This window comes from Perca flavescens, chromosome 7, assembly GCF_004354835.1.
Source record: "Perca flavescens isolate YP-PL-M2 chromosome 7, PFLA_1.0, whole genome shotgun sequence".
Classification (NCBI taxonomy): Eukaryota; Metazoa; Chordata; class Actinopteri; order Perciformes; family Percidae; genus Perca; species Perca flavescens.
Window position 1 is genome coordinate 3,876,871 of NC_041337.1, and position 20,856 is coordinate 3,897,726.

Below are 20,856 nucleotides of genomic sequence, written 5' to 3' on the forward strand. Positions count from 1 at the left end.
TGTGTGTGTGTGTGTGTGTGTGTGTGTGTGTGTGCGCGTCACGTCATAACGATAACAAGCCGTTTGGCTGTAACATTAAAGTTAGTGGCTGTCAGGTAACCTAACTGCTTAAGCTTACATTGAAAATGCTAGCGGTTAGCCTGTTGGGTAGGCTAGCTGAAAAGTCTGTGTGATCTATAAAATCAGTGTTGACAAGCGTCAGTGTTCCTTGAATGGCTTAATTAGCTTCTCTTGTATTGGTGCTCCTTTCCAGGGCATATACTACTCTCAGCTTTATTGTAGCTTTTGGGAAGGGTTATAGTTATGGTTATTGTATTTAGCAGACACTTGTGTCCAAAGTGACAAAATATGAATCTTACAATAGTTAAAATTAACAGTAAACTGTTTTTAAAGTTGCTAAGCCAATATTAAGCAAAATAGTAATAACAATAATGTCAATACAACTTTGACTGACCAGACTAGCAGAGTCAGCAAAAGAGTAGTATCGCATGGCCAGACCTATCTCCCCAGCACTGTCAAGTAAGGTCTGGCTTCTCCACACATACATTGCAGGATAGGAGAAAAAAATGCTCTGGGTTGTTGGCATTTCTTTAAACCAATCACAATCATCTTGGGCGCTGCTAAACTCCGAACGCAGAATGCACTAATGAAGTTAACATAATACAGTAACGTTAGCTGGATACATGAATACATAAATGTAACTTGTTCTTACTAGTGTATTGCCCTGTTTAATGTTACTTTGTCCATAGCAATCCTGCCACAGTCGGTCCCAAAACATCCCAGTTGGATAGTAAATGCCATAATGTTAAACATATTCTTTGTAAAGCTTTACAGTAATTCCCCACAAGAACCAAGCAAGCCTTCCTTGTTGTACAATCCAAAGTTTCCTCAAAATTGCCATTTTCAAGTTTTTTGTTGTTTCCCGAAACGAACAGAGTTTTGCAAGGAGAGGGACAACCGGCAGTAAATGAACTGTCGTCAATCCAGACTACGAAAAAAGCGATGAGTTGATGATTGAATCAATCATGAGATTGATGCAGATGGTCTTGCTAGCTTGAGCTCATCTTCTCCACCTTTTCCTCTGTTTAGTCTGATGTTTACATTTAAAAACTTGAGCCAGCTGGCTAGTTAGCCCAACCCAGCAGAGTTGGCAGAAGGTTAGCAGAGTCTGTAGGAAACTGGAAAGTTGATTTCCCCATTCTGATGAGCAACTCATAGCCAAATGCCATCACCGTCCAACATCAACCACATAAAGCACAACACATTTGTTGTTAATAGACAATTCCGCTGAAATTTTACGGAGCTAACGGAGAGGCAACTGGAGAAATCTGCACCATCTAGACTAACATTAATCTTTTCTGGCTAATGATAATTCATGTTATTTTAAAAACATGTCAGCAACCAACCTGTCCTTTTCCAAATCTCTTTAAAGTTACCACAAAAAAAGGAGGAGGCAAACCTGGCTGATGTTGGTGATTTGACATTTGGATAACTCCCTTTAGAAAAGTTCTGACACCGTCACCACATTTAAGAGTAAACTTAAAACTCCTCTTTGATAAAGCTTATAGTTAGGGAGTGAGGAGTTGCAGCGCTCAGCCAGAGCGGTGGGGGAGGGTGTGTGTCTGCAGACACGGCACCCCTTTTCTTCTCTACTTCTCCTCATAGTCGTCAGATTAATCTACCATATAATCAATGGTATAATCAAAGTAGAGGGAGGCAGGCCAGTACAGCCCGATCTGGGGGAAAGGTCTAGCCCGACCAGGCTCATCTCCTTAACCTGTCTCTCTTAAAGTATTTTTTAGGGCCCTTATGCATCCCTGTGTAATGGCTCTATTTGGAACGACAGCTTTTCTTCCAAATATGGTATGCTCATGAATATTTAGATGAGCTGCGCGCTGATTGGTTGAGGAACCACTCACACAATACATTAGAGACAATACAGCAGGTCTCATATTTCAGACACACACACACACCGCTGCACAGCACGCACACACAAACACAGACACACTGTCTGTTACATGCCCAGGCGCGAGCGGCTAGCCGAGACAAAATAAAAGTTTTGACACTTTCATTACAACTAGTGTTGTTCTAACGTTACTATTGCACATAAAAAAACCTCCACCAAAGAATCACAACTCACCTTGTAGCTAGTTAAGTGTGGGGAGAGGAGAGTGAACCCCTGCAAGCCTGTCCTCTGTGGCGCTGCATTAGATCAACAACTCCCTCTCCATTGTCCGATATACTCGTTCTAAACACTTTTCTCTGGGCCCGATTTACAGTCTGGAACACATTTACGACCGTGGTTCATTTTCAATATCCTTGCAAAACTTCCAAACTTTCTTCTTTTCTAAAGTACACTGCGCAGCTCGTGTGTGAGATCCTAACAGAGCTCCAGCTCAGCGGGTCTGTGAAGGGGGAGAGGCCGACCGGGAAGGCAGCAAACCCGGCCAGCAGCTGCCACCTGTCCTGGCAGATTGTGGAGCTCGTAAAGTCCACTGTCTTACCAAATTTGCAATTAGCCATAAATTTTCATAAAACGGCCCATATTTGAGCTTTACATAGTTGATTTCTCGCATTAAAAAACTCAGAAGTGAATTTTGTAATGGAATAGCAGAGATCTTCGCGACCTAGATTTAGAAGACTAACTGACCTCAGATCAGTTAGTGGCCTATGTAAATTTTGGGGCGTTACAATGATAGAAGGTAGAGCCAAATGAGGAGGAATTGAGAAGTTGACGTCAACTTTTAGCTTTGTTCAGATTCGCCCGTTTTCAGCAGCAGTTTCAAATTGTGAGATTTGCAGAGGAAAGTGGTGTCATTGGGATTTTGCGGTTCTATGTATGTATTTACCCACCAAACTGTCATTTTTCAACTATGACAAGGTAAAATCGGTTTTGCATTCTATCACCCCTTTAAATATGCCGTTACAGTTTTAGACTGCCGGGGGACTTCCTTTGACACACTGAGCTTCTCTGTCCTTTCTCTTTCCATCTGTCTCCATCCATGTCCCAGAAATGCTCGTTACTAACCTAGCTCTGGGGAGCTTATTCCCCGGAGTCCAGTTTCCCAATATGTGTTCTTCTATTGACTTGTGTTCTTGTGTCCCTGTGAAACATCATCTCATGTTGCCAAAGTACTGTCCCAATACACAAGTTCACATTTCGCAAAGAACAGTTAAAATTCCCGGATGTATTCTTGACACGCCCATTTACCGAGGATACATCGGTTGGTAACTTGTATGAACTTCGCAGCACCTGTATCCCAACATTCATTTCGGCATTCAATGGATTTCCAGTACATAGACAGCCCAAAATCGCCATCTTATTCATCACTAAATTCACTTCTGAGAACATTTTAAGCAAGAAATGAACGGTTTAGATTTCGAATATAGGCAGTCTTGCGAAAATCTTTGCCAAATTGATAATTTGCTCCAAACTTTTCGCAGCTCCATAAATTGACGCGGCCGCCAGCTTGCGCCTGCCGGGGCCACTAGCTCGGCGCTCGGACAGTCACTCGGTTCCGTAAATAAGAGACTTTTATTTCGCCGTTGACAGATCGTTTGTTTAAATATCACAACACATACACACACACACACACACACACACACACACACACCGCAGCAGGCAGAGGAGAGATATACCATAGACTGTATATTATTAGTCTATGAGATATGCCCGTTTCTTTTCGGGAGACTTGTTTAAATTATGCCATAGGCTATAGCCTACATTATATTTTGTATTTAGTTCATATTTTTGGTGTATTTGTTTTCTGATTTATTAGAAGTTGAGTTTCAGTCAGTATGATAAATGAACAGTTGTACATAAAGTGGTAACATGCTATGACATGTTATCTAGACTAAAGGGGAGACACCAACCTTTATAATTAGAATTTCTAATTTCCATCTCCCTGGGCATATACAGTACAATAATATAGAAATGATAATTTCACATCATACTAATAGGAACACATAGGACACACCAGTGCATATGCCTATTTATTTTTTTTATTTAAACTGACTTAAACTTATACACTAATAATAGGGATCGCGTTCCACACGTTTGAATAAGTAAAGGGTGTTTGAGCTAAACCATAAACAATAAAATTAAAGCTCAATTAATTTTATTTTTCAATATTATTGCAATAGTTGTAGCATTATGAGGTTTTCTTGTCCGGAGATTGTTTTAATACAAAGTAGTTATATTGTTGTGGTTTTTATATCTAGGTGGTATTTTGGAGCCCTGGGGCCTGTTTCACAAAAGCAGAATATATAAATCCAGGATAACTGATAAAGCGAGGCTTGACCTAGTCTAATCTGTGCATCCTGGCTTGGTGCGTTTCACAAAGGCCAAGCCAGGCTGAGGAGGAGCGACTAGGTCGAGCCAAGCTGAACTAATTCAGATAGATGCGCATCCACGGATTTCCTCAAAAGACCGCGAGGTCGATCACAGATTTACTGATGCCAAAATGGAGAATACGCATTGTACATACTTTATACAGAGTGAGCAGCAGCTTCTTGTGGAAGTATGATGACGTGAAACACATTATTTGAATAAAAAGAAAATAACACGGCCGCTGTAACAAAACGGCGAGAGAAAGTGTAGCAGACGATCACGGACCGACTGAATGCGTAATTGTAGCCTAAATATATACATTAACTGACCACTGCTCTGAATGGAAACCGTCATAATCCTACCATTCAATTATTAGGCTACTAATCATTTGCACAAATTAACAATTGTACTCTTTGCCTTAAAAGTAAGCAGAAGATAACTCAGGAAATTTACCATGAAGATCCATTTTCTATAACGCTAGAATATGAAGCGTAAATATCTCTTTCACTCTGTTCCTCCCTCTCTCTTATTGGCTAAAATATTAATTTCCTAAGTCATATTAACTTCCACTACCCGCTTTTAATGCAAAGTGTACAGGTGTTCGTTTTTGCAAATGACAAGTGACACATTGAATGGTTTCATTTAAGAGCAGTAGTTCATAAATGTATATTTTTAGACTATCATTTAGTCTGTCCGCTATTATCTATCACGCTTTTTTTTCGCGTTTTTTTATTTTTTATAGAGGACGAGTTTCCTTCTCTACATATTATATGCCTTGCTCCCTGGTATATATGAACATAAAAAATAAAGACACTGAAGAAATTGCACTGTAAAATCTAGAAACTATAAAGATAATAAAGTGATAAATTCCATGCACACTATAAACATGAATGGAACAGAGTATATTCATCAATTATTTCCCCCCAGGCAAAATATAAAAAAAACCATTAAGGTGTCCTCTCCCTGTTGTTACATGAATGTACAGTAGCCTACATCACTAGATAGTTACTGGTCCAGTGAACTAAGTCTATAATTTGGGAGGATTGTACAGTTAGGATATGTTCTTAAAATTGTACAATCCTCCCAAATTATAGTCCCAGTTTACTGGACAACACAAATTGTGTGCTAAGAATGCCAAATACAATGCACATGGAAGAGGAACAAACATGATCCTTATTGTTAAAGAATAAAAAAAGAAATTATAAACTAAAATAATGTAAGGTGCATTGGGGAACTATAGAAATGTACAGCATTGTATGTATTGCACTTAGTAACAGACTTCATTTAAAACTCATTTGAAATTTTATCAGCCTTTTCTAATTATCTCAACAACTGCCATAATATATTCATCAAACTTCTTACAACAATATGAACAGCAGTCTTCATACAGCAATATAACAGTAACAATGACAAATTTATAATTATAAAAAAAAATAATGGTCACAACTTTAAATAATAACAGTACTCAAATGAACAGCAATATGCACCTGTTGTATTTTAATCCAGGCTGATAAGAAAAGGGTAAAACCACTGCTGAGTGAACAGAAAAGGTTCCAGGATTAAATAAATCCTGGCTGTTAGCCTGGTCAGGACCAGGCTAACAGCACAGAATAAATCTCCATGGTGATGTATGTGCCTCTGCTTTCGTGAAACCGAGTCAAGGCTAAATTCATCCAGGATAACCAGGAAATCCCAGCTTAATCCCTTATCTTGGTTTTGTGAAACAGGCCCCTGCAGGTAGCCTCTGTGCTGGGGGTGTTGAGCAACAACAGGAAGAACGCATCGTCTCAAACTGTTAACAGCGTTTTCTGTGCTTGTGAACTTGCGAGTTTATTCTTCCAAGAACAACCAGCAAGAACGTTCTACCCAAGAACACAAGTCCGTACTTTGCATTCTTGGTATTGAGAAACGCCCCTTATGTTTTTTTTCGCCCAGCACGTTTCCTTGGATTAGGGTGGCACCTAAATCATGGTTGCAGCTGTCGCCATAGTCACTGCTATGCCTGTTACACCCTGTTAAACTCTGCTGTGCCCTGATACATCCTGCTACGCCCTGCTATGCTTTCCTGTAACGCCCTGCAGAGGTTTGTTACCAGACATTAAGTGTATGTTGTGCCAAATTGGGGCGTTCAAATGCCACTTATTGGTGTATCATAGTTGCTCCTCGACCCATGGAACTAGGGGTGCAGAGGGTGCTGCAGCACCCCTAGCGAAAGGAGAAACTACTACAACCATAATTTAAAAAAAACACATTTATTTTTAATACTTTGATTATTAATATAAACCTTATCCCTTTCATTACAAATGAAATGTAATACATTTTAAAATTTGGTAAGTAAGAGATAAACACAGAATTTGATTAGAATGAATCTGCCGATTTTGCCAAGAAGGTCATTCATGAGTGATGAAGATAGTTGTGGAAACTTTCCCGGCTGGTCAACAGTACAGAAGTTAGCTAGCCATGGCACAAAAGTGCATTTTGGATTTCTTTATAACAAGCTAAAAAGCGTAAAAGACCGGAGGCAAAAAACAACTGTAACTGAATGAAGTAGCGACCCTGCTAGCAACAGACATCAAGGGAGCTAATCTTGTAAATCAAGCTAGCAGCACCAGAGTAGCTGCAGAGGGAACATCAACGTCAACTCAGTGCTGTCAGCCTCAGGGTCACACTTTTCCTGGTAGACGTTTTGGAGATGAGGAATTTTTTTTGTGTGTTATGACTGCAACACAAGGTAATAATGCTGGTTTATTATTATGCTGCCGCCGTGCAGTAAATTGGCATGATTTATCAACTGTTCATTAACAGTTCAACTGTAAGTTTATACAAATTATTGGAGATAATGTTGGATGAGTGGAAGGTAGAGGACCCAAATGCAGGTAGAACAGGCAAGCAGGCAGGAGAAGGTTCAGACTGAGGCTTTATTAACAAAAGGCTGGGAACAAACCAATCAAAAGGGATCCAAAGGGAAAACAGCAAACACAACGAGTCCAAAACTGAGGCAGGCAGGCAAAAGTAGGGATGGCTGAAGTGAAACTGACGTTCCGAAGCTTTGTCGAGATCCCGAAGCGCAGATGTTTCGAAACACTGATTCAAAGCGTGATTCAAAACACCCATGTCACGTGACAACGGCTAAATGAAACATCGGAGTGTTTCACAAGTGTTTCAACAGGTGGCATGAATCAGCGTTTGATCAACAGGGTCGGGAACACACAATCAGTATAAAAGTGAAGTCAACGCATCTTGACCTCGTGGGTTTTTGTGAGAGGAGTTTGATTTTGAGATAGCGGATTTTTGGTGATATGACATTCATAGTGCGAGTTGTTTAGTTATATTTAGGCTTACATTTAAATTTACACATTGACTGATAGGCTAGAGACAGACAGAGTATACATAGTGACACATTAACATATTGATAGGTAGATACATATATAGATACACAGATAGATAGATATATAGATATAGATAGAGATATATAGATATAGATAGATAATTAGGATTAAAATATAATAAACTGTTGGGACATTCATATTTTTGAATAAAAATCTCTAAAGAATTGAGACATTGTGGCTTGATTTCTTTTATTAATATTCTTTTGTCATGACCAAAATAACATTATGCACAGTGAGGAGCCTACAGATTACAAGCTTCACATATTAGAAAAATACAATAATAAAAAATGGCTCATTGTCAAGGTTGTTTTAGATCAACACCTGCAAGTGACCATTAGGTGTCATCGTTGAGACAGGTGTCGGATTGTTTCGAAGCCTCGGCGCAATATGACACATTTGCTTCAACGGTTTCATTGTTTCACGAAGCCTCGATCTGCCCACCACTAGGCAAAAGGCAAAGTCCCTAATCCAAAAGATCTCCAAAGACAAGGACAACAAAAAAACCACAGGGAAGATTCCAAAAACACACCGACAGGATAGTGACTGGGTACAGACAGACTGACAGAACAAAGACAAAACAATCTAACAAGAGACAAAGGGAACACAGAGGCTAAATACACGAGGTAATGAGTAAACCAGGAACAGGTGGGACAACAGGTGAAACACATCAGGGCGGGGCAGGACAATCAACAAAGACGGGAAAACACAGGAAGTAAATTGGACAGAAAACCAGACATCAAAATAAAAACAGGAACCAGAAACAGTCAACGAACAGGAATACACAATACAAACAAGAATACACAGTTAAAACAGGATAAACAGAAACACACAATGAACAGGGGAATAAGGAACAGAAATATACACAACAGAGAACAGAAATATACTGAATAAAGATACAAAACAGCAACAGAATTGTCCACAACCAAAACAGATAATTGTGTTTTTTTTACACTCGTGTAAAGCCTACTTAGCCTACGTATTGGAAAACCAGAATGAGGTCAGATTTATTTTTAATTATCCTACCATATTGTTATAAAATTATTAGGCCCAGCTTAACACGCGTTAAGAACTTCTGATACATTAGGCCCAATATCTTTATGCCTTTAATTTGCTGTTGATGTGCTACAAAAACTTAAGGCTGCATTTCTCCATTTCAATGTTTGTGTCAGGACTGACTGGCTTGCTTCACTTTGATTTGATTTAATATAATTCAGAGATGTGTTACCCTTGTGTTTTGTGGCTCCGTTTTTGAGCTTGTAGTAGGCATATTCTGTACCATTGTCGTAGCCGTGTGCCTGCGTTACCCGTGCCTAGTTTGTTCTGTCTTGGATTTTGGACTTTATTCTTGTTTTTGTTTTTTCGCTTGTGGAGTGTGTACCTGTGTTCCAGTTTTATTACCGAAGACTTAGTACTGTTTTGACACCACAAAGTGCCTTTGTTTTAATAATTAGAGATATTTTGTCTTCATCTTGACAGTATGGGTATGAAAGAAATTTAACTTGGTTGAATAGTGATAACGGTCTATTATTTTCCGGTGTTTGGGGATCAGTAGCCCACGGCAGGCTAATTACGGTCTTGGATAGGCTATTTATATGAATTGAATGTCTATACAGTTCAATAAATTGTGATGGATGCAGTTTGGTATATGGTGGTTGACTTTGGCTGAAAACTTGGTGATAATAGGGCTATAGGCTAGCATACACTTTTTGAACACACACTTGTAAGGCAAGGTCTTGCAGTCTTAGACTTCCAGTGAGGTTTTGCTCTATTTCTCACCATGAGATTGTAGATGAGCGGTCCATCCACACTCTGAGGGCCCGTAGCCGAAAAGCTCTGTGGTACACTTTAAGTTTCGGGGAGGGCCAGGCCTCCCATGTTTGTGGTACGTTGCAGGGTAGAGTATTTTAGCCTAGGTTGTTTATTATTTCAAATATACTGCCGAATTACGGTATCAAGTTTCTTCAAGAAATGTATTGGTGGGGGTAAGGGGATCATTGTACTTAAGAAATTCACACGAGGAACTATGTTCATTTTAACGACAGCAATCCTGGACTGTAGCGATGCCGGCAACTATACTTAGTATAGTTTCATAGTTGTGGTGAAACTACACTATGAAAAAAAGTATCTTTAATAGATAATGTAACCTGTCCGTTGTTCAGTAGAAGATTAGATTTATTCTAGTTGATTTTATAGCTGGAGATTGAGCCAAATTCGTTAAAGATCTTAATTATTTTTGGGAAAGAGTCCTCAAGGTCAGAGATGTACAGCAAAACATCATCTGCAAATAACAATATTGAGTTGTTATTGGATTTAATCTGGACATTACATATTTTATTTTTGCCTTATGTCTTGGGCTAACAGTTCAAGAAAGATCGCAAATAGCATGGGAGATAGCGGGCATCCCGTGAGATGGGGAATGGCTGTGAATGCAGGCCATTGGTTGAGACTATAAAGTAGGTACCATGTCAATGAATTTGGCTCCCAAACCAAGCCTCTCCACGTTCAGTGATAAAACTGCTGCCGTTGTTGGAATGTTTTTGGCTTCTTCTATTACATGGAATAATAGAGCTTAATATCCGTCCCAATGAGGCTGATGGGCCTGTAGTTTGAGCATTCCGTAGGATCTTTACCCTTTTTGTGTATGACTGAAATTAGTGCAGTGTTGGTTTGTTGATGAAAGGTGCCCCTCTCTATGGCCGAGGTTAAAGTTTGTAAGATGGTAGGTACTAGTATGTCAAAGTATTGTAGCAGAAGTTCTGATGGAATTCTGTGTTTTCCCTTTCTTAGCTGTTTTTAACGCTGATTTAAGTTCCTCTAATGTTATAGGTTGACCCAGTTCTTCTGCCTCCTCTGGGTCAAAAAGAGGCAGGTTTAGCTCTTTCAGGAACGTTTGGCACTGTGTCGGATCCGGATTGCAGGAGGATTCATACAACTTTGAATAAAAGGACTGGAAAGTGGCGGTGATATCTTTAGGATTTGTTGAGATACCTCTGTCTGTGCGGATGCTGTTGATAGCAGCTCTGGATTTGCTTTGTTTTAAATTCAGAGCAAGCAATTTACTTGGTTTGCAACCATTAAAATAGTAATTTTGCCTCACTCTGTACATTATGAATTCAGTTCTCCTTCTTAGCAAATCATTTAGCGCTGCTCGATTTGTGACTAAAAGAGTATCTGTAGATTTAGAAAAACACATCTTTAGAGACTGTTCTATGATTTACAACGTTGCAATCCTTGCATCTCTCTCTAACTTCAAAATGACCGCAAAGAAAGATGTGAAATCTCTAATAAATCCTTTAGTGGCTTGCCAAATGTACGCTGTGTCCGAAACTGAGTCAGTATTGATTGATTGATTGATATAAACTCTGCCAGCTTGGCCCTAAACTCTGTATCAAAAGCTGCGTTTTGGAGAAGGGAATTGTAAATTGCCATCTCCTAGATCTTTCTCCTAACATATCACAATGGAATGTGGTTATCAGCGTATTGTGATCAGACAGAATTGAAATGCATACGTGTCTCTCGGATTTTGCTGACAAATCTGTAGCAAAGGTTCAACTGTTAGCTCTGAGCATAAAAAGTAAACATAAAAAGTAAAATAGATCCCCTAACCCTCTTTTTTCAGCCCGATTAAGTGTCCTCAAAATTATAGATTGTAGACTGAGTAGCCAGCATTCATCATTCCTTACAGTTTGGTTAGGTGTCCCTCCAACAGTTGGTTTCAAAACTTACACACAGTCAAACTCAGTTAGTCCACAGGTGCGGAGTCCTCCAGTCGCGGCCCAAAGTCCCACGGTCGCTCTCCGGTTCCTTGTGGCGCGGGGCGGTCAGCGCGTCCTCTTCCTCTTCTAATTCCTGCCAGAAAACGCTGGGCTCCACGGCTGCAGCAAAGGCAAATTCTCTCCCCCCCCGCGGGTCGTTCCCAGGGCAGCAGGGCAGATGAACGAGTCCGAGTTGTGTTCAGCGTGCAGTGCCAGCTTGAGTTGTATCCCTTCAGGCAGCCAAAGCCGCTGGATCTTGAGTGTGACGCAGTAAGATTGGTCCGGCTCACATACCATGCTTTCCTGCTTCTCAGGTTCTGCCCCGGTGTGTTGCTGTGAGGCATTCATTTCGGCCAGCACTTCCTTCACTGCGCTGTAGATCACTGATTTAAGCACACTTAACTGCTTTGCCAACACCCGGTCGATTAATTCCTCCATATTAGAGAATGTGTTCATTAGCCACCACTCCATTAGCCGCAGACATGCTAGCAAATTTCTCCAAACGAGTAGACAGCCCAGGTGATAAGGAGACCCGCTCTTTGGTGCTTGCAGGCGTTTCACCGGGTCACCGTGACAACAGACCAAACGATTTGGCGTCAAAGAAAAAGTAATAGACCTGGTTATTTAATGAAATATGGAGGCGAGTGTAGGAGCTCAGTCTCTTGCAAGCATGCCTGACTGATATGTCATTTTTATAAAGAAGGGACTTAAATACAAAAAAGGTCTGTGCTTTGTGCTTGAATGTATTCAATATAGCAATGACCAACATAAAAAGGATAATTAGAATTCCTTTGAAATGTTCTAGTTTTCAAACCTTGAGTTCTGAAATGAAAGATGTTTTTTTTTTCAGAGCAGAAATGGAAAGAGGATTGTCTCGAAAACATATAATTGAAGGTAAGATTTTATGCTACCATTGTGAATAACTATTCACAGACTAGAATTTTAACATGACAAGTATTTGTGTAGCTGCATGTGTCACCATAGCCACATAACATCAGAATGAATGTATGTAATAATACAATCAATATGCAATTATCTATCTCAAACAGGTCTAAGGGCATCACTAGAGAGACTTCAGCTGGAGTACGTAGACGTGGTTTTTGCGAATCGACCAGATCCGAACACACCTATAGAAGGTGGGTGTCCCTATCCTGCGACGGATCAGTCTTGTTTCTTTACTTTTTATGAATGGGAAATTATACTGAAGCTTATTAACGCAAGTTTTGCCTGGTCCAACAAGACTTGGGAATGCATCATAACACTTTATGAGACCTGAACACTAATTTACAAATTATCCAGTCAAGAGCTTTTCCTTAGAGAAGTCTAAAATGTCCAGAGTTGCAAGTGTTTATACATAGTAGCATAGATATCCAAACAATAACCTAATTCACAGTTACAATTAAAACTGTGGTGCAATCACTAAGATATATATATTTTTATATTTATTTTGGGCATTTTAGACCTTTATTTTGACATGAAAGGGAAGCGAGAGGGGAGAGACATGCAGCAGGTCATAGTCGAACCCAGGCCTGCTGCGTCAAAAAGTAAACCTCTATATATGGGCGCCTGCTCTACCAACTGAGCTATCCAGGTGTCCACAATCAGTAAGATTTCAAAATGTTATTTACTTTTTTAAAGTTTTGTTCTTCATGTTAATAAGTAATGTTGTAGTCTCATTTTATCCTAATATCCTCTTTCCTGTTCACTGATTAAGTTCCAATTATTTTATATATTATATACTTTATTTATTTTACCCAATCAACAAACTTTTAGTGTCTCCTGATTTAATTAAGTCTGTCTGCCTTTTCTCTAGCTTAGCATTTTACTTTGGTCACTGTGAGTGAGATCTTTTGTTTAGAGCCAAGGTTAGCTCCCACAGAAATTCACATTTTAAAGGTTCCCTGCCACACGTATTTCATTACTGTGGTAATGTCCGAATGTGATGTTCTACCATGGACTTTTTTGTGGAAAAATGCCTTGGTTACCTTGTTTCAAGCCATTCTAGTGTGGTATAGAAAGCCTGCAGGAAGACTCAGCTCAATTTGTGCCAGTTCTCATTAATATTCAACAAGCTAAGATGCTTGACTCTGATTGGCTAACAGCTAGCCAATGAGAGCCTGGCTATAAGCATCCTACCCAGCGCAACTGGGCGAGCTCCTGAATAGTAATGAGCTCAGGCAACACCACGTCAAACTGACCAGCTTTTGTAATTGGCCCAATTTCTCTGCTTATTTCTTTTCAGTGGCTAGAGCTGACAGAGGAGGTAGCAGTTCAAGTCACATTCACGACATAACACAAACACATATGGACCTAACATATTTAAAAAAACATACAAGTAAAAACGGTTTTGTGTGGCAGGGCACCTTTAACTAATCAAAGCACTTTTGAAACAGACAGTATTGAATCTATGCAAATCTATTTGGACAGACTGGTGAGTTGAATGTCTTCTCAGCTTTTTGTTATTCTGTTGTTTACTGTAACCTTGTATAAAACCCTGAATTGAGAATTTTACAGCTTCTTGAGGACTTCTGTCTCCACTGTGCAGTGAATGAAACTCATCTGAACTAGCCACTGAATTGGACTTAAAATAACTTTTTCTTCCACAGTAATCAATTTTTTATGAAGTGTTGATGCTATCACTATGAGATTATTAAGAATATTTAACTGTCCACTTTTATGGAGTAGCGCTCAAATAGCTCCTGATTTATAGATAACAGTAAATGTGTGTGGCTGAGATGAGGCTGATGGACAAAACAGGCCAGCACCAAAACAAACATTCTATTGTAGCTTTGCTATAGACCTAATATATAATATATAAGCTTTGATCTGGAATTAATAATTTTTTACACAGCCTTTAAATAAATGTTAAAATTTCCTTGGACAGACCCAGGTTCTTGGCAGTGTCTGACGGTGCCAGATGGAGGTGTGATGAACAGTGGGAATTATAGTCACAATAAAGATAATGGAACTATGACTAGAAATAGTAGATGTAGTAGTTCATGGCATAGCAGGGCATTACCGGGGTATAGCCGGGCACTGCAGAGCGTACCAGGGCATAGCAGGGTGCTGCAGGGCATAGCAGGACGTAGCAGGGCGTAACAGGGTGTAGCAGGCACTGCAGAGCATAGCAGGGTGTAGCATGGCATAGTAGGGCACGGCGCAGGACCACGGCGACAGCTGAAACCATGATTTAGGTGCCACCCTAATCCAAAGAAAACTGCAGATGGAAAGAGAGAGGAACTCAGTGTGTCAAAGGAAGTCCCCCTGCAGTCTAAAACTATAACAGCATAATTAAGAGCTGATCCAAGGCAAACCTGAGTCAGCGCTATAAATCTAAAAAATAGATGAATCTGACGACTATGAAGAGAAGCAGAGAAGAGAAGGGGTGCCGTGTCTGTAGCAAATACACCCTCCCCTGCCAGTCTAGGAAAACATTCACTCCCTAACTATAAGCTTTATCAAAGAGGAGCGTTTTAAGTTTACAGTGGAGCTGAACATGGAATCCTGTCAGAAAGGCGAGTGCAGCTCTGGTTGCCACATGGCCGTGTGGTTGAAGACGTATGTGCTCTAACTCGTCACGTGGGTGCAAATGTTTCACATAGAGAGACGGATCATAATAGCCTACAGCGGAGCTGAACATGGAAGTCTGTCAGAAAGGCGAGTGTAGCTCTAATCGCTAAATGCAATAAAAACCAAATGGTTTTCACAACTGTAGGCAGCTGCTGTGCTCTGCAGCTGTGCTGTCAGCTCGGTTCTCCCACACACTCTTTCAGTCCTCAGCCCTCTCTTGTAACAGTGGAAATAAAAAACAAATGTGCTTCACAACGCAACGCTGTCTCCGTCCGTGTTGCTTTTTCTACCGAGGAGCGTGCAAATGTAACGGCACACAGGGAACAGTAGTAGCCTACAGCGGAGCTTAACATGGAATCCTGTCAGAAATGCTCTAGTCGCCACATGGCCGTGCGGTTGAAGACTTAGGTGCTCTAACTTGTCTAGAGTACACACGGGTGCAAATGTTTGTAACCCTCACGGAGCCCGGATTCGACAAGCTCTTTCGCATACCCGTGGAGTCTGACATGAGTCCCGGCACGCAGCTGCAGTCCAGAGTCAGCCCTCAGCAGTGGTAGCAGCTGCAGCCCAGCATCAGCCTTCAGCAGTCATAGCAGCTTGTCTGTGTTGCCGTGTTGCTGAATGTCTGTACAATTTACAGGGTAAAAAACATTTCAGCTTAGTGTGTGTGTCTAGCAATACCACGGTGCCCGGAGCCCGTATCAACTCAGCTGAGAACTCGGTCTGTGTTGCTGACAAGACAGACTAAGACAAATTATGGTTGGCCATGTTTTGAGGAGCTCATGCTCTAGTTGACCGTGTTTGAAGCGGTCACGCTCTGGTTGCCCGTGCTGGAGGCTTTCCCGTTCTGCACAGCGATGGGTTACATGCTGCTATTCCCTAACCCCTAACCCCTAATCCTAATGGAAACAAAAATTGTTGGAGTGGTGGGACGTTTGAAAACAATGGAAGTGACGCCACTCCAACAATTTAGACGTCAATATCGGAGTGGGGGTATGTTGGAATGGATGGCGGAACCCAATGTTGTGAAGAGCTCACGCTCTAGTTGACCGTGTTTGAAGCGGTCAGCACTGGTTGCCTGTGCTGGAGGCTTTCCCATTCTGCACGGCTATGTTGTGAGGAGCTCACACTCTAGTTGACCGTGTTTGAAGCGGTCACGCTCTGGTTGCCCGTGCTGGAGGCTTTCACCGTTCTGCACAGCCATGTTTTGAGTAGCTCACACTCTAGTTGGACCCAAAGGACGAGGTGGGAGTAGTGGAACATACGTATACTAGCATAGAAACAAACAAGGGTCTCCGAGACCCGAAGGGTGAGGCCACCACGGCAGTTGACATGACATGTTGTGTTAGCCAGGCTAACACAACATGTAGAGAAACTAAACAAGTCCCCGTGACACGAAGGAGAAACTAAACAAGTCCCTGTGACACGAAGGAGAATACAAGGGTTAAGATATGATGGTGCCTGACCATTAAGAGCTTTGTAGGTCAGGAGAATTTTAAATTCAATCCCTTATTTTACAGGAAGCCAATGCAGAGAAGCTAATGCAAGAGAAATATGATCTCTTAGTTCTTGTCAGCCCACGTGCTGCAGCATTCTGGATCAGCTGGAGAGTTTAAGGGACTTATTTGAGCAAACTGATAGTAAGGAATTACCAGCCTTAAAATAAGAAATGCATGGATTAGTTTTTCAGCATCATTTTGAGACAGGATGTGCCTAATTTGGGCAATGTTATTCAGGTGAAAAAAGGCTGTTCTTTAGATTTGTTTTAAGTGGGAATTAAAGGATATATCTTGATAAAAAATAAGATTTCTGACAGTAGTGCTGGAGGCCACGACAATGCCATCCAGAGTAGCTATATCTTTGGATAATGAGGTTCGGAGGTGTTTAGGGCCCAGGACAATAACATCAGGAAATTGTAGGTCATCCAGGATTTTATGTCCTTAATGTATGCTTTCATTTTAACGTATTGACTGGTTTCATCTGGCTTGATTGATAGGTATAATTGGGTATCATCCGCATGCGTGCCTTGAGTTAACATTAACAAACTGATTGATCTGATAAATGGGACTTAAACCAGCTTAGTGTGATTCCTTTAATGCCAATTAAATGTTCCAGTCTCTGTAACATGTCAATAGTGTTGAATGCAGCACTAAGATCTAGTAAGACAAGTACGGAGACCTTTGTCTGAAGCAGTTAGAAGGTCATTTGTAATTTTCACCAGAGCCGTCTCTGTGCTATGATGCACTCTAAATCCTGACTGAAAATCATCAAATAAACAATTTTTATGTAGAAAGTTACATAACTGATTAGCAACTACCTTTTCAAGGATCTTGGAGAGAAAGTGAAGATTAGATATAGGTTTATAATTGGCTTCTTAGGATCCAGAGTAGATTTTTTAAGAAGAGGTAACTAACGTTGTTAGCTAACAGTAACTTAATTGGTGACGATTGGCCCGGCCCCATATGCTTAAGCCACGGCCCCTTTACTAACTAATGACCCGTTTCTTGTACACTATTGTGTGAGGTATCATTGAACTCTGCAGAGAGTTCCTTTTTTATTGGTGATGCTTTGCAGTGTGTGAGTGCCACGCAGACGCAAGGAGCGGCGTCTGACAGTATCCCCGAACGCCGACAGCGTGAAGGCCCTATTGAAACTGAAGGAATTGTTATTCAAATCACCTTTTTGAGGGGCTTAACATACTCAATGTGTATCATGTCAAGATGTACAAAAAAGCTCATTGGAGCCATACCATAACCCAATAGGAAGTCTTTGAATTGAAAGTTCGAAATTAGTGAGATTTCCACGTCGTACTTTAACGAACTCCTCCTAGAGATTTCATCTGATCTACTTCAAATTTGGTCTGTGCCATCTTAAGCTTAAAGAGTAATTAAAAGAAAAACTATTCGTCATAGGCCATGGCTGTGGTGGGGTGGCCATTTTGTGCGTTTCGCCAACGAAACAGGAAGTGGGTGTAACTCTAGTATACATCGCCCAATCAGCTCAAAAATGTTCAGGATTCATTAGAGTCCAACCCTGAGAACATCTAGAGACAGATATTTACTCAAAGTCATAGCGCCCCCTAGTGGCAACAGGAAGTAGGCCTAAAAGTCCAGGTGCTATACTTGGACGAACTCCTCCGAGAGATTTTATCCAATTAACTTCAAATTTGGTCTGTGCCATCTCAAGACCTTAGAAATGAAAAGTTATTAAAAGCAAAACTTTTCTTCCAACGGTGTGGACGTGGCATGGTGGCCATTTTGAGCATTTATTGATGAACAAAGAAGTTGTTGTAACTTTAGTCTACATTGTCATATCTGCCCTAAATTTCTCAAGAGAGAAACTGGGCCGTCGTTTGCCTGTGCACAAGTGTTTTGAGCCTTTTTTTCTTGAAGATTGTACAAAGATTGTACAAAAAGTAACATTAATGTTACAAACGGTACAGCATAGGAGTAAATATTATTAACGTTGCAGATTTTGTAATAAAACAAGAAAAATACAATTAGGCCTAATGTTAACGTTACGTGAATATCTATGATTACAACATTAATTAAAGCATTTAAAGACTGTAAATGAGATCTGCATTCCTTTTGGATGAAATAGCAAAAAATGTATTTACAGAGCAAGCTAGCTGGCTAGCCAGGTAACGTTAACATTAGCTTAGTAACATTACCCAGCGAGGCTAATTTCGAACAGGCTAATTATTGAAGTATTTACCAGTGTTACTGCGGCATGAATGAATACGCTTAACATCGACTAAACATTGCAACGTCAGGAAATACAGATAATCTAGTTATCGTGCTACATGAAGTTATAGCAGTAGTAGTATTACGTACAATCAGCAAATTGTACACAGAAACAGGATGAGTGGAAACCCTAACTGCACTAAGCAAATGACATGGAAGTAGTGTTAAAGTTGTGAATTCTTTACAATTAATAATTAGTGTCTAAGTATACTATATTTAGACACTAATTATTAATTATAAAGAATATACAGTCTACTTGTGCTACATTGGGGGGTTAAAGAAAATGTAACACAAATGGGCCGTTTCAGTGACACTCCCGCCACCACACCACCCTGCGGTGACTGCTTTTTTTTTATCTGAACGCAGCTTCACGCTGAAGAACGGAGCTCATATAAGATGCTGCTCTTACGTTCCGTACAAAGCGGACAGAAGCACAGAAGAGAAGAAGAGTTATGATACACCGTCTCGTCCATTTGCAGTGTCGTAAACTAGAAGGTTTTAATGTTGCAGACTACTGTTTTTTGCAAGTAGTTTTAAGTGTACACATGTATTGTTATTGTGAATCTTTGGTTTAACCTAGCCTTCAAACCAATGCCCCCCAAGGACACCTCACCTTTCCAAAATATTGCTTCCAGCGCCCCCTGTCATCTTCTGAATGCCCCCTGGGGGGGTGGTACCGCACCCGTTGAGAAACACTGAAGTATAGCATAAGTTGTGTTTAATATAACATTACATGCCATTTCCAAATACAGCATAATATAGGAATATGGTGTCTTATTAGGCTATAACTGTGTTTGTTTACTGTCTAATAAAGTCCACATTATATCTAGTTTTGGTCTAATTTGATACAAATTATGGCTTTATGTCTTATTAGTGTACCGTATGGCTTATGCCATAAGCCCTCGCCCAGTATTGTCTTTCTAACTTCTGACTGAATTGTTCCAACACATTAATATACATATTACACACATGATAAAAATTAAACGTAACTCAAAAACATGTCTTCATTCAGCTTCTTCCAGTAAAGATTGATTGATCAACCGTATACTGGACCCAAAACATACATAAAGAACATATAAGCCAGTACAGTTTTTGTGCTATTGCTTCTTCTTCTCATTTAAGCTGGTCCCCTTTTTCCCTGCTCCTTTTTTTCCCCCTAGCAGTTTTTTTGTCTGATGATTGCTGAAACTTAGCTAATGTGGGCTGTGTTGGTAGAGACGGTGAGGGCAATGACCCATGTGATCAACCAGGGGATGGCCATGTATTGGGGGACATCACGATGGACCTCCATGGAGATCATGGTGAGTTCACAGACAAGTCTCAAAATATGAAAATGCATTCATTGGTCCATTTGGTTCCTTGTAACCAAAAGACCCACTGCCTGTGTTGTAGTGTTGTGCGATACTGCAAAATTTCGTATCAATCCGATACAGGGCCAGTAATACGGATACGATGCCAATACGATACCGATACTTTTTAATAATTAAGGCGGATGAATCATCAAATTGCTAAATTTGAATGAATTTTCATGACCTTTAAGTGGTTTTGTGATTTTTCCTTTGGATTGTTAATAAGTTAAAACCCAGGACAGAATTTTCATGTGGTTGTATAAATTTGTTGTGTTAACACTGAATCTTACAGTATTTTTACAAATTATACAGCTTGCCGTCATTTCAGTTTTGGCCTGAAAATATAGCCACACAACACTCCTCTTCCTCTCTGCCATTCTTCTGCTCCGTCTCTGTCCTGCTTGTGCGTGTGTGAGCTGCTGGCTGCTGCCGGGCCTGGCTGCTTGCTTGCTTGTTTGCCTGGTGCCGCTAAGTTCATGTGATGTTACAACATCAAATCACAAGAGGGGGGAGGAGCAAAGTGTGCCTGCTCTGCGCTGTGACAGGACTTGACCACTTTAAATAGAAGCAGCGGCACACAGACACAGACAGCCAGGTTGCCTCTTTGATAAAACCGCAGCAGTGCATACTGGAGAGAAACTGAAACTAAACTATCAATCTCATTACACTGGTATTGATCAATATTGATACCAACGTTGGTATTGATATTATCGATATTTT

The 20,856-nt window shown here is 40.5% G+C and overlaps 1 protein-coding gene across 10 annotated transcripts in view; it reads left to right on the forward strand.

Moving 5' to 3' along the window:
- The window catches only part of LOC114558270 (voltage-gated potassium channel subunit beta-2), a 59,477-nt gene that overhangs the window by 29,460 nt on the left and 9,161 nt on the right, over positions 1–20,856 (forward strand). For 7 of the 10 annotated variants that reach the window (XM_028582115.1, XM_028582119.1, XM_028582124.1 and 4 more), the window contains 3 exons: positions 12,325–12,368; positions 12,524–12,610; positions 20,003–20,088. In XM_028582115.1, the coding sequence (XP_028437916.1) occupies positions 12,325–12,368; positions 12,524–12,610; positions 20,003–20,088 (217 nt within the window). Of the gene's footprint in view, positions 1–11,456; positions 11,745–11,996; positions 12,082–12,324; positions 12,369–12,523; positions 12,611–20,002; positions 20,089–20,856 lie in introns of those variants that run through there. The other 3 variants (XM_028582118.1, XM_028582122.1, XM_028582123.1) reach the window with 3 other exon arrangements.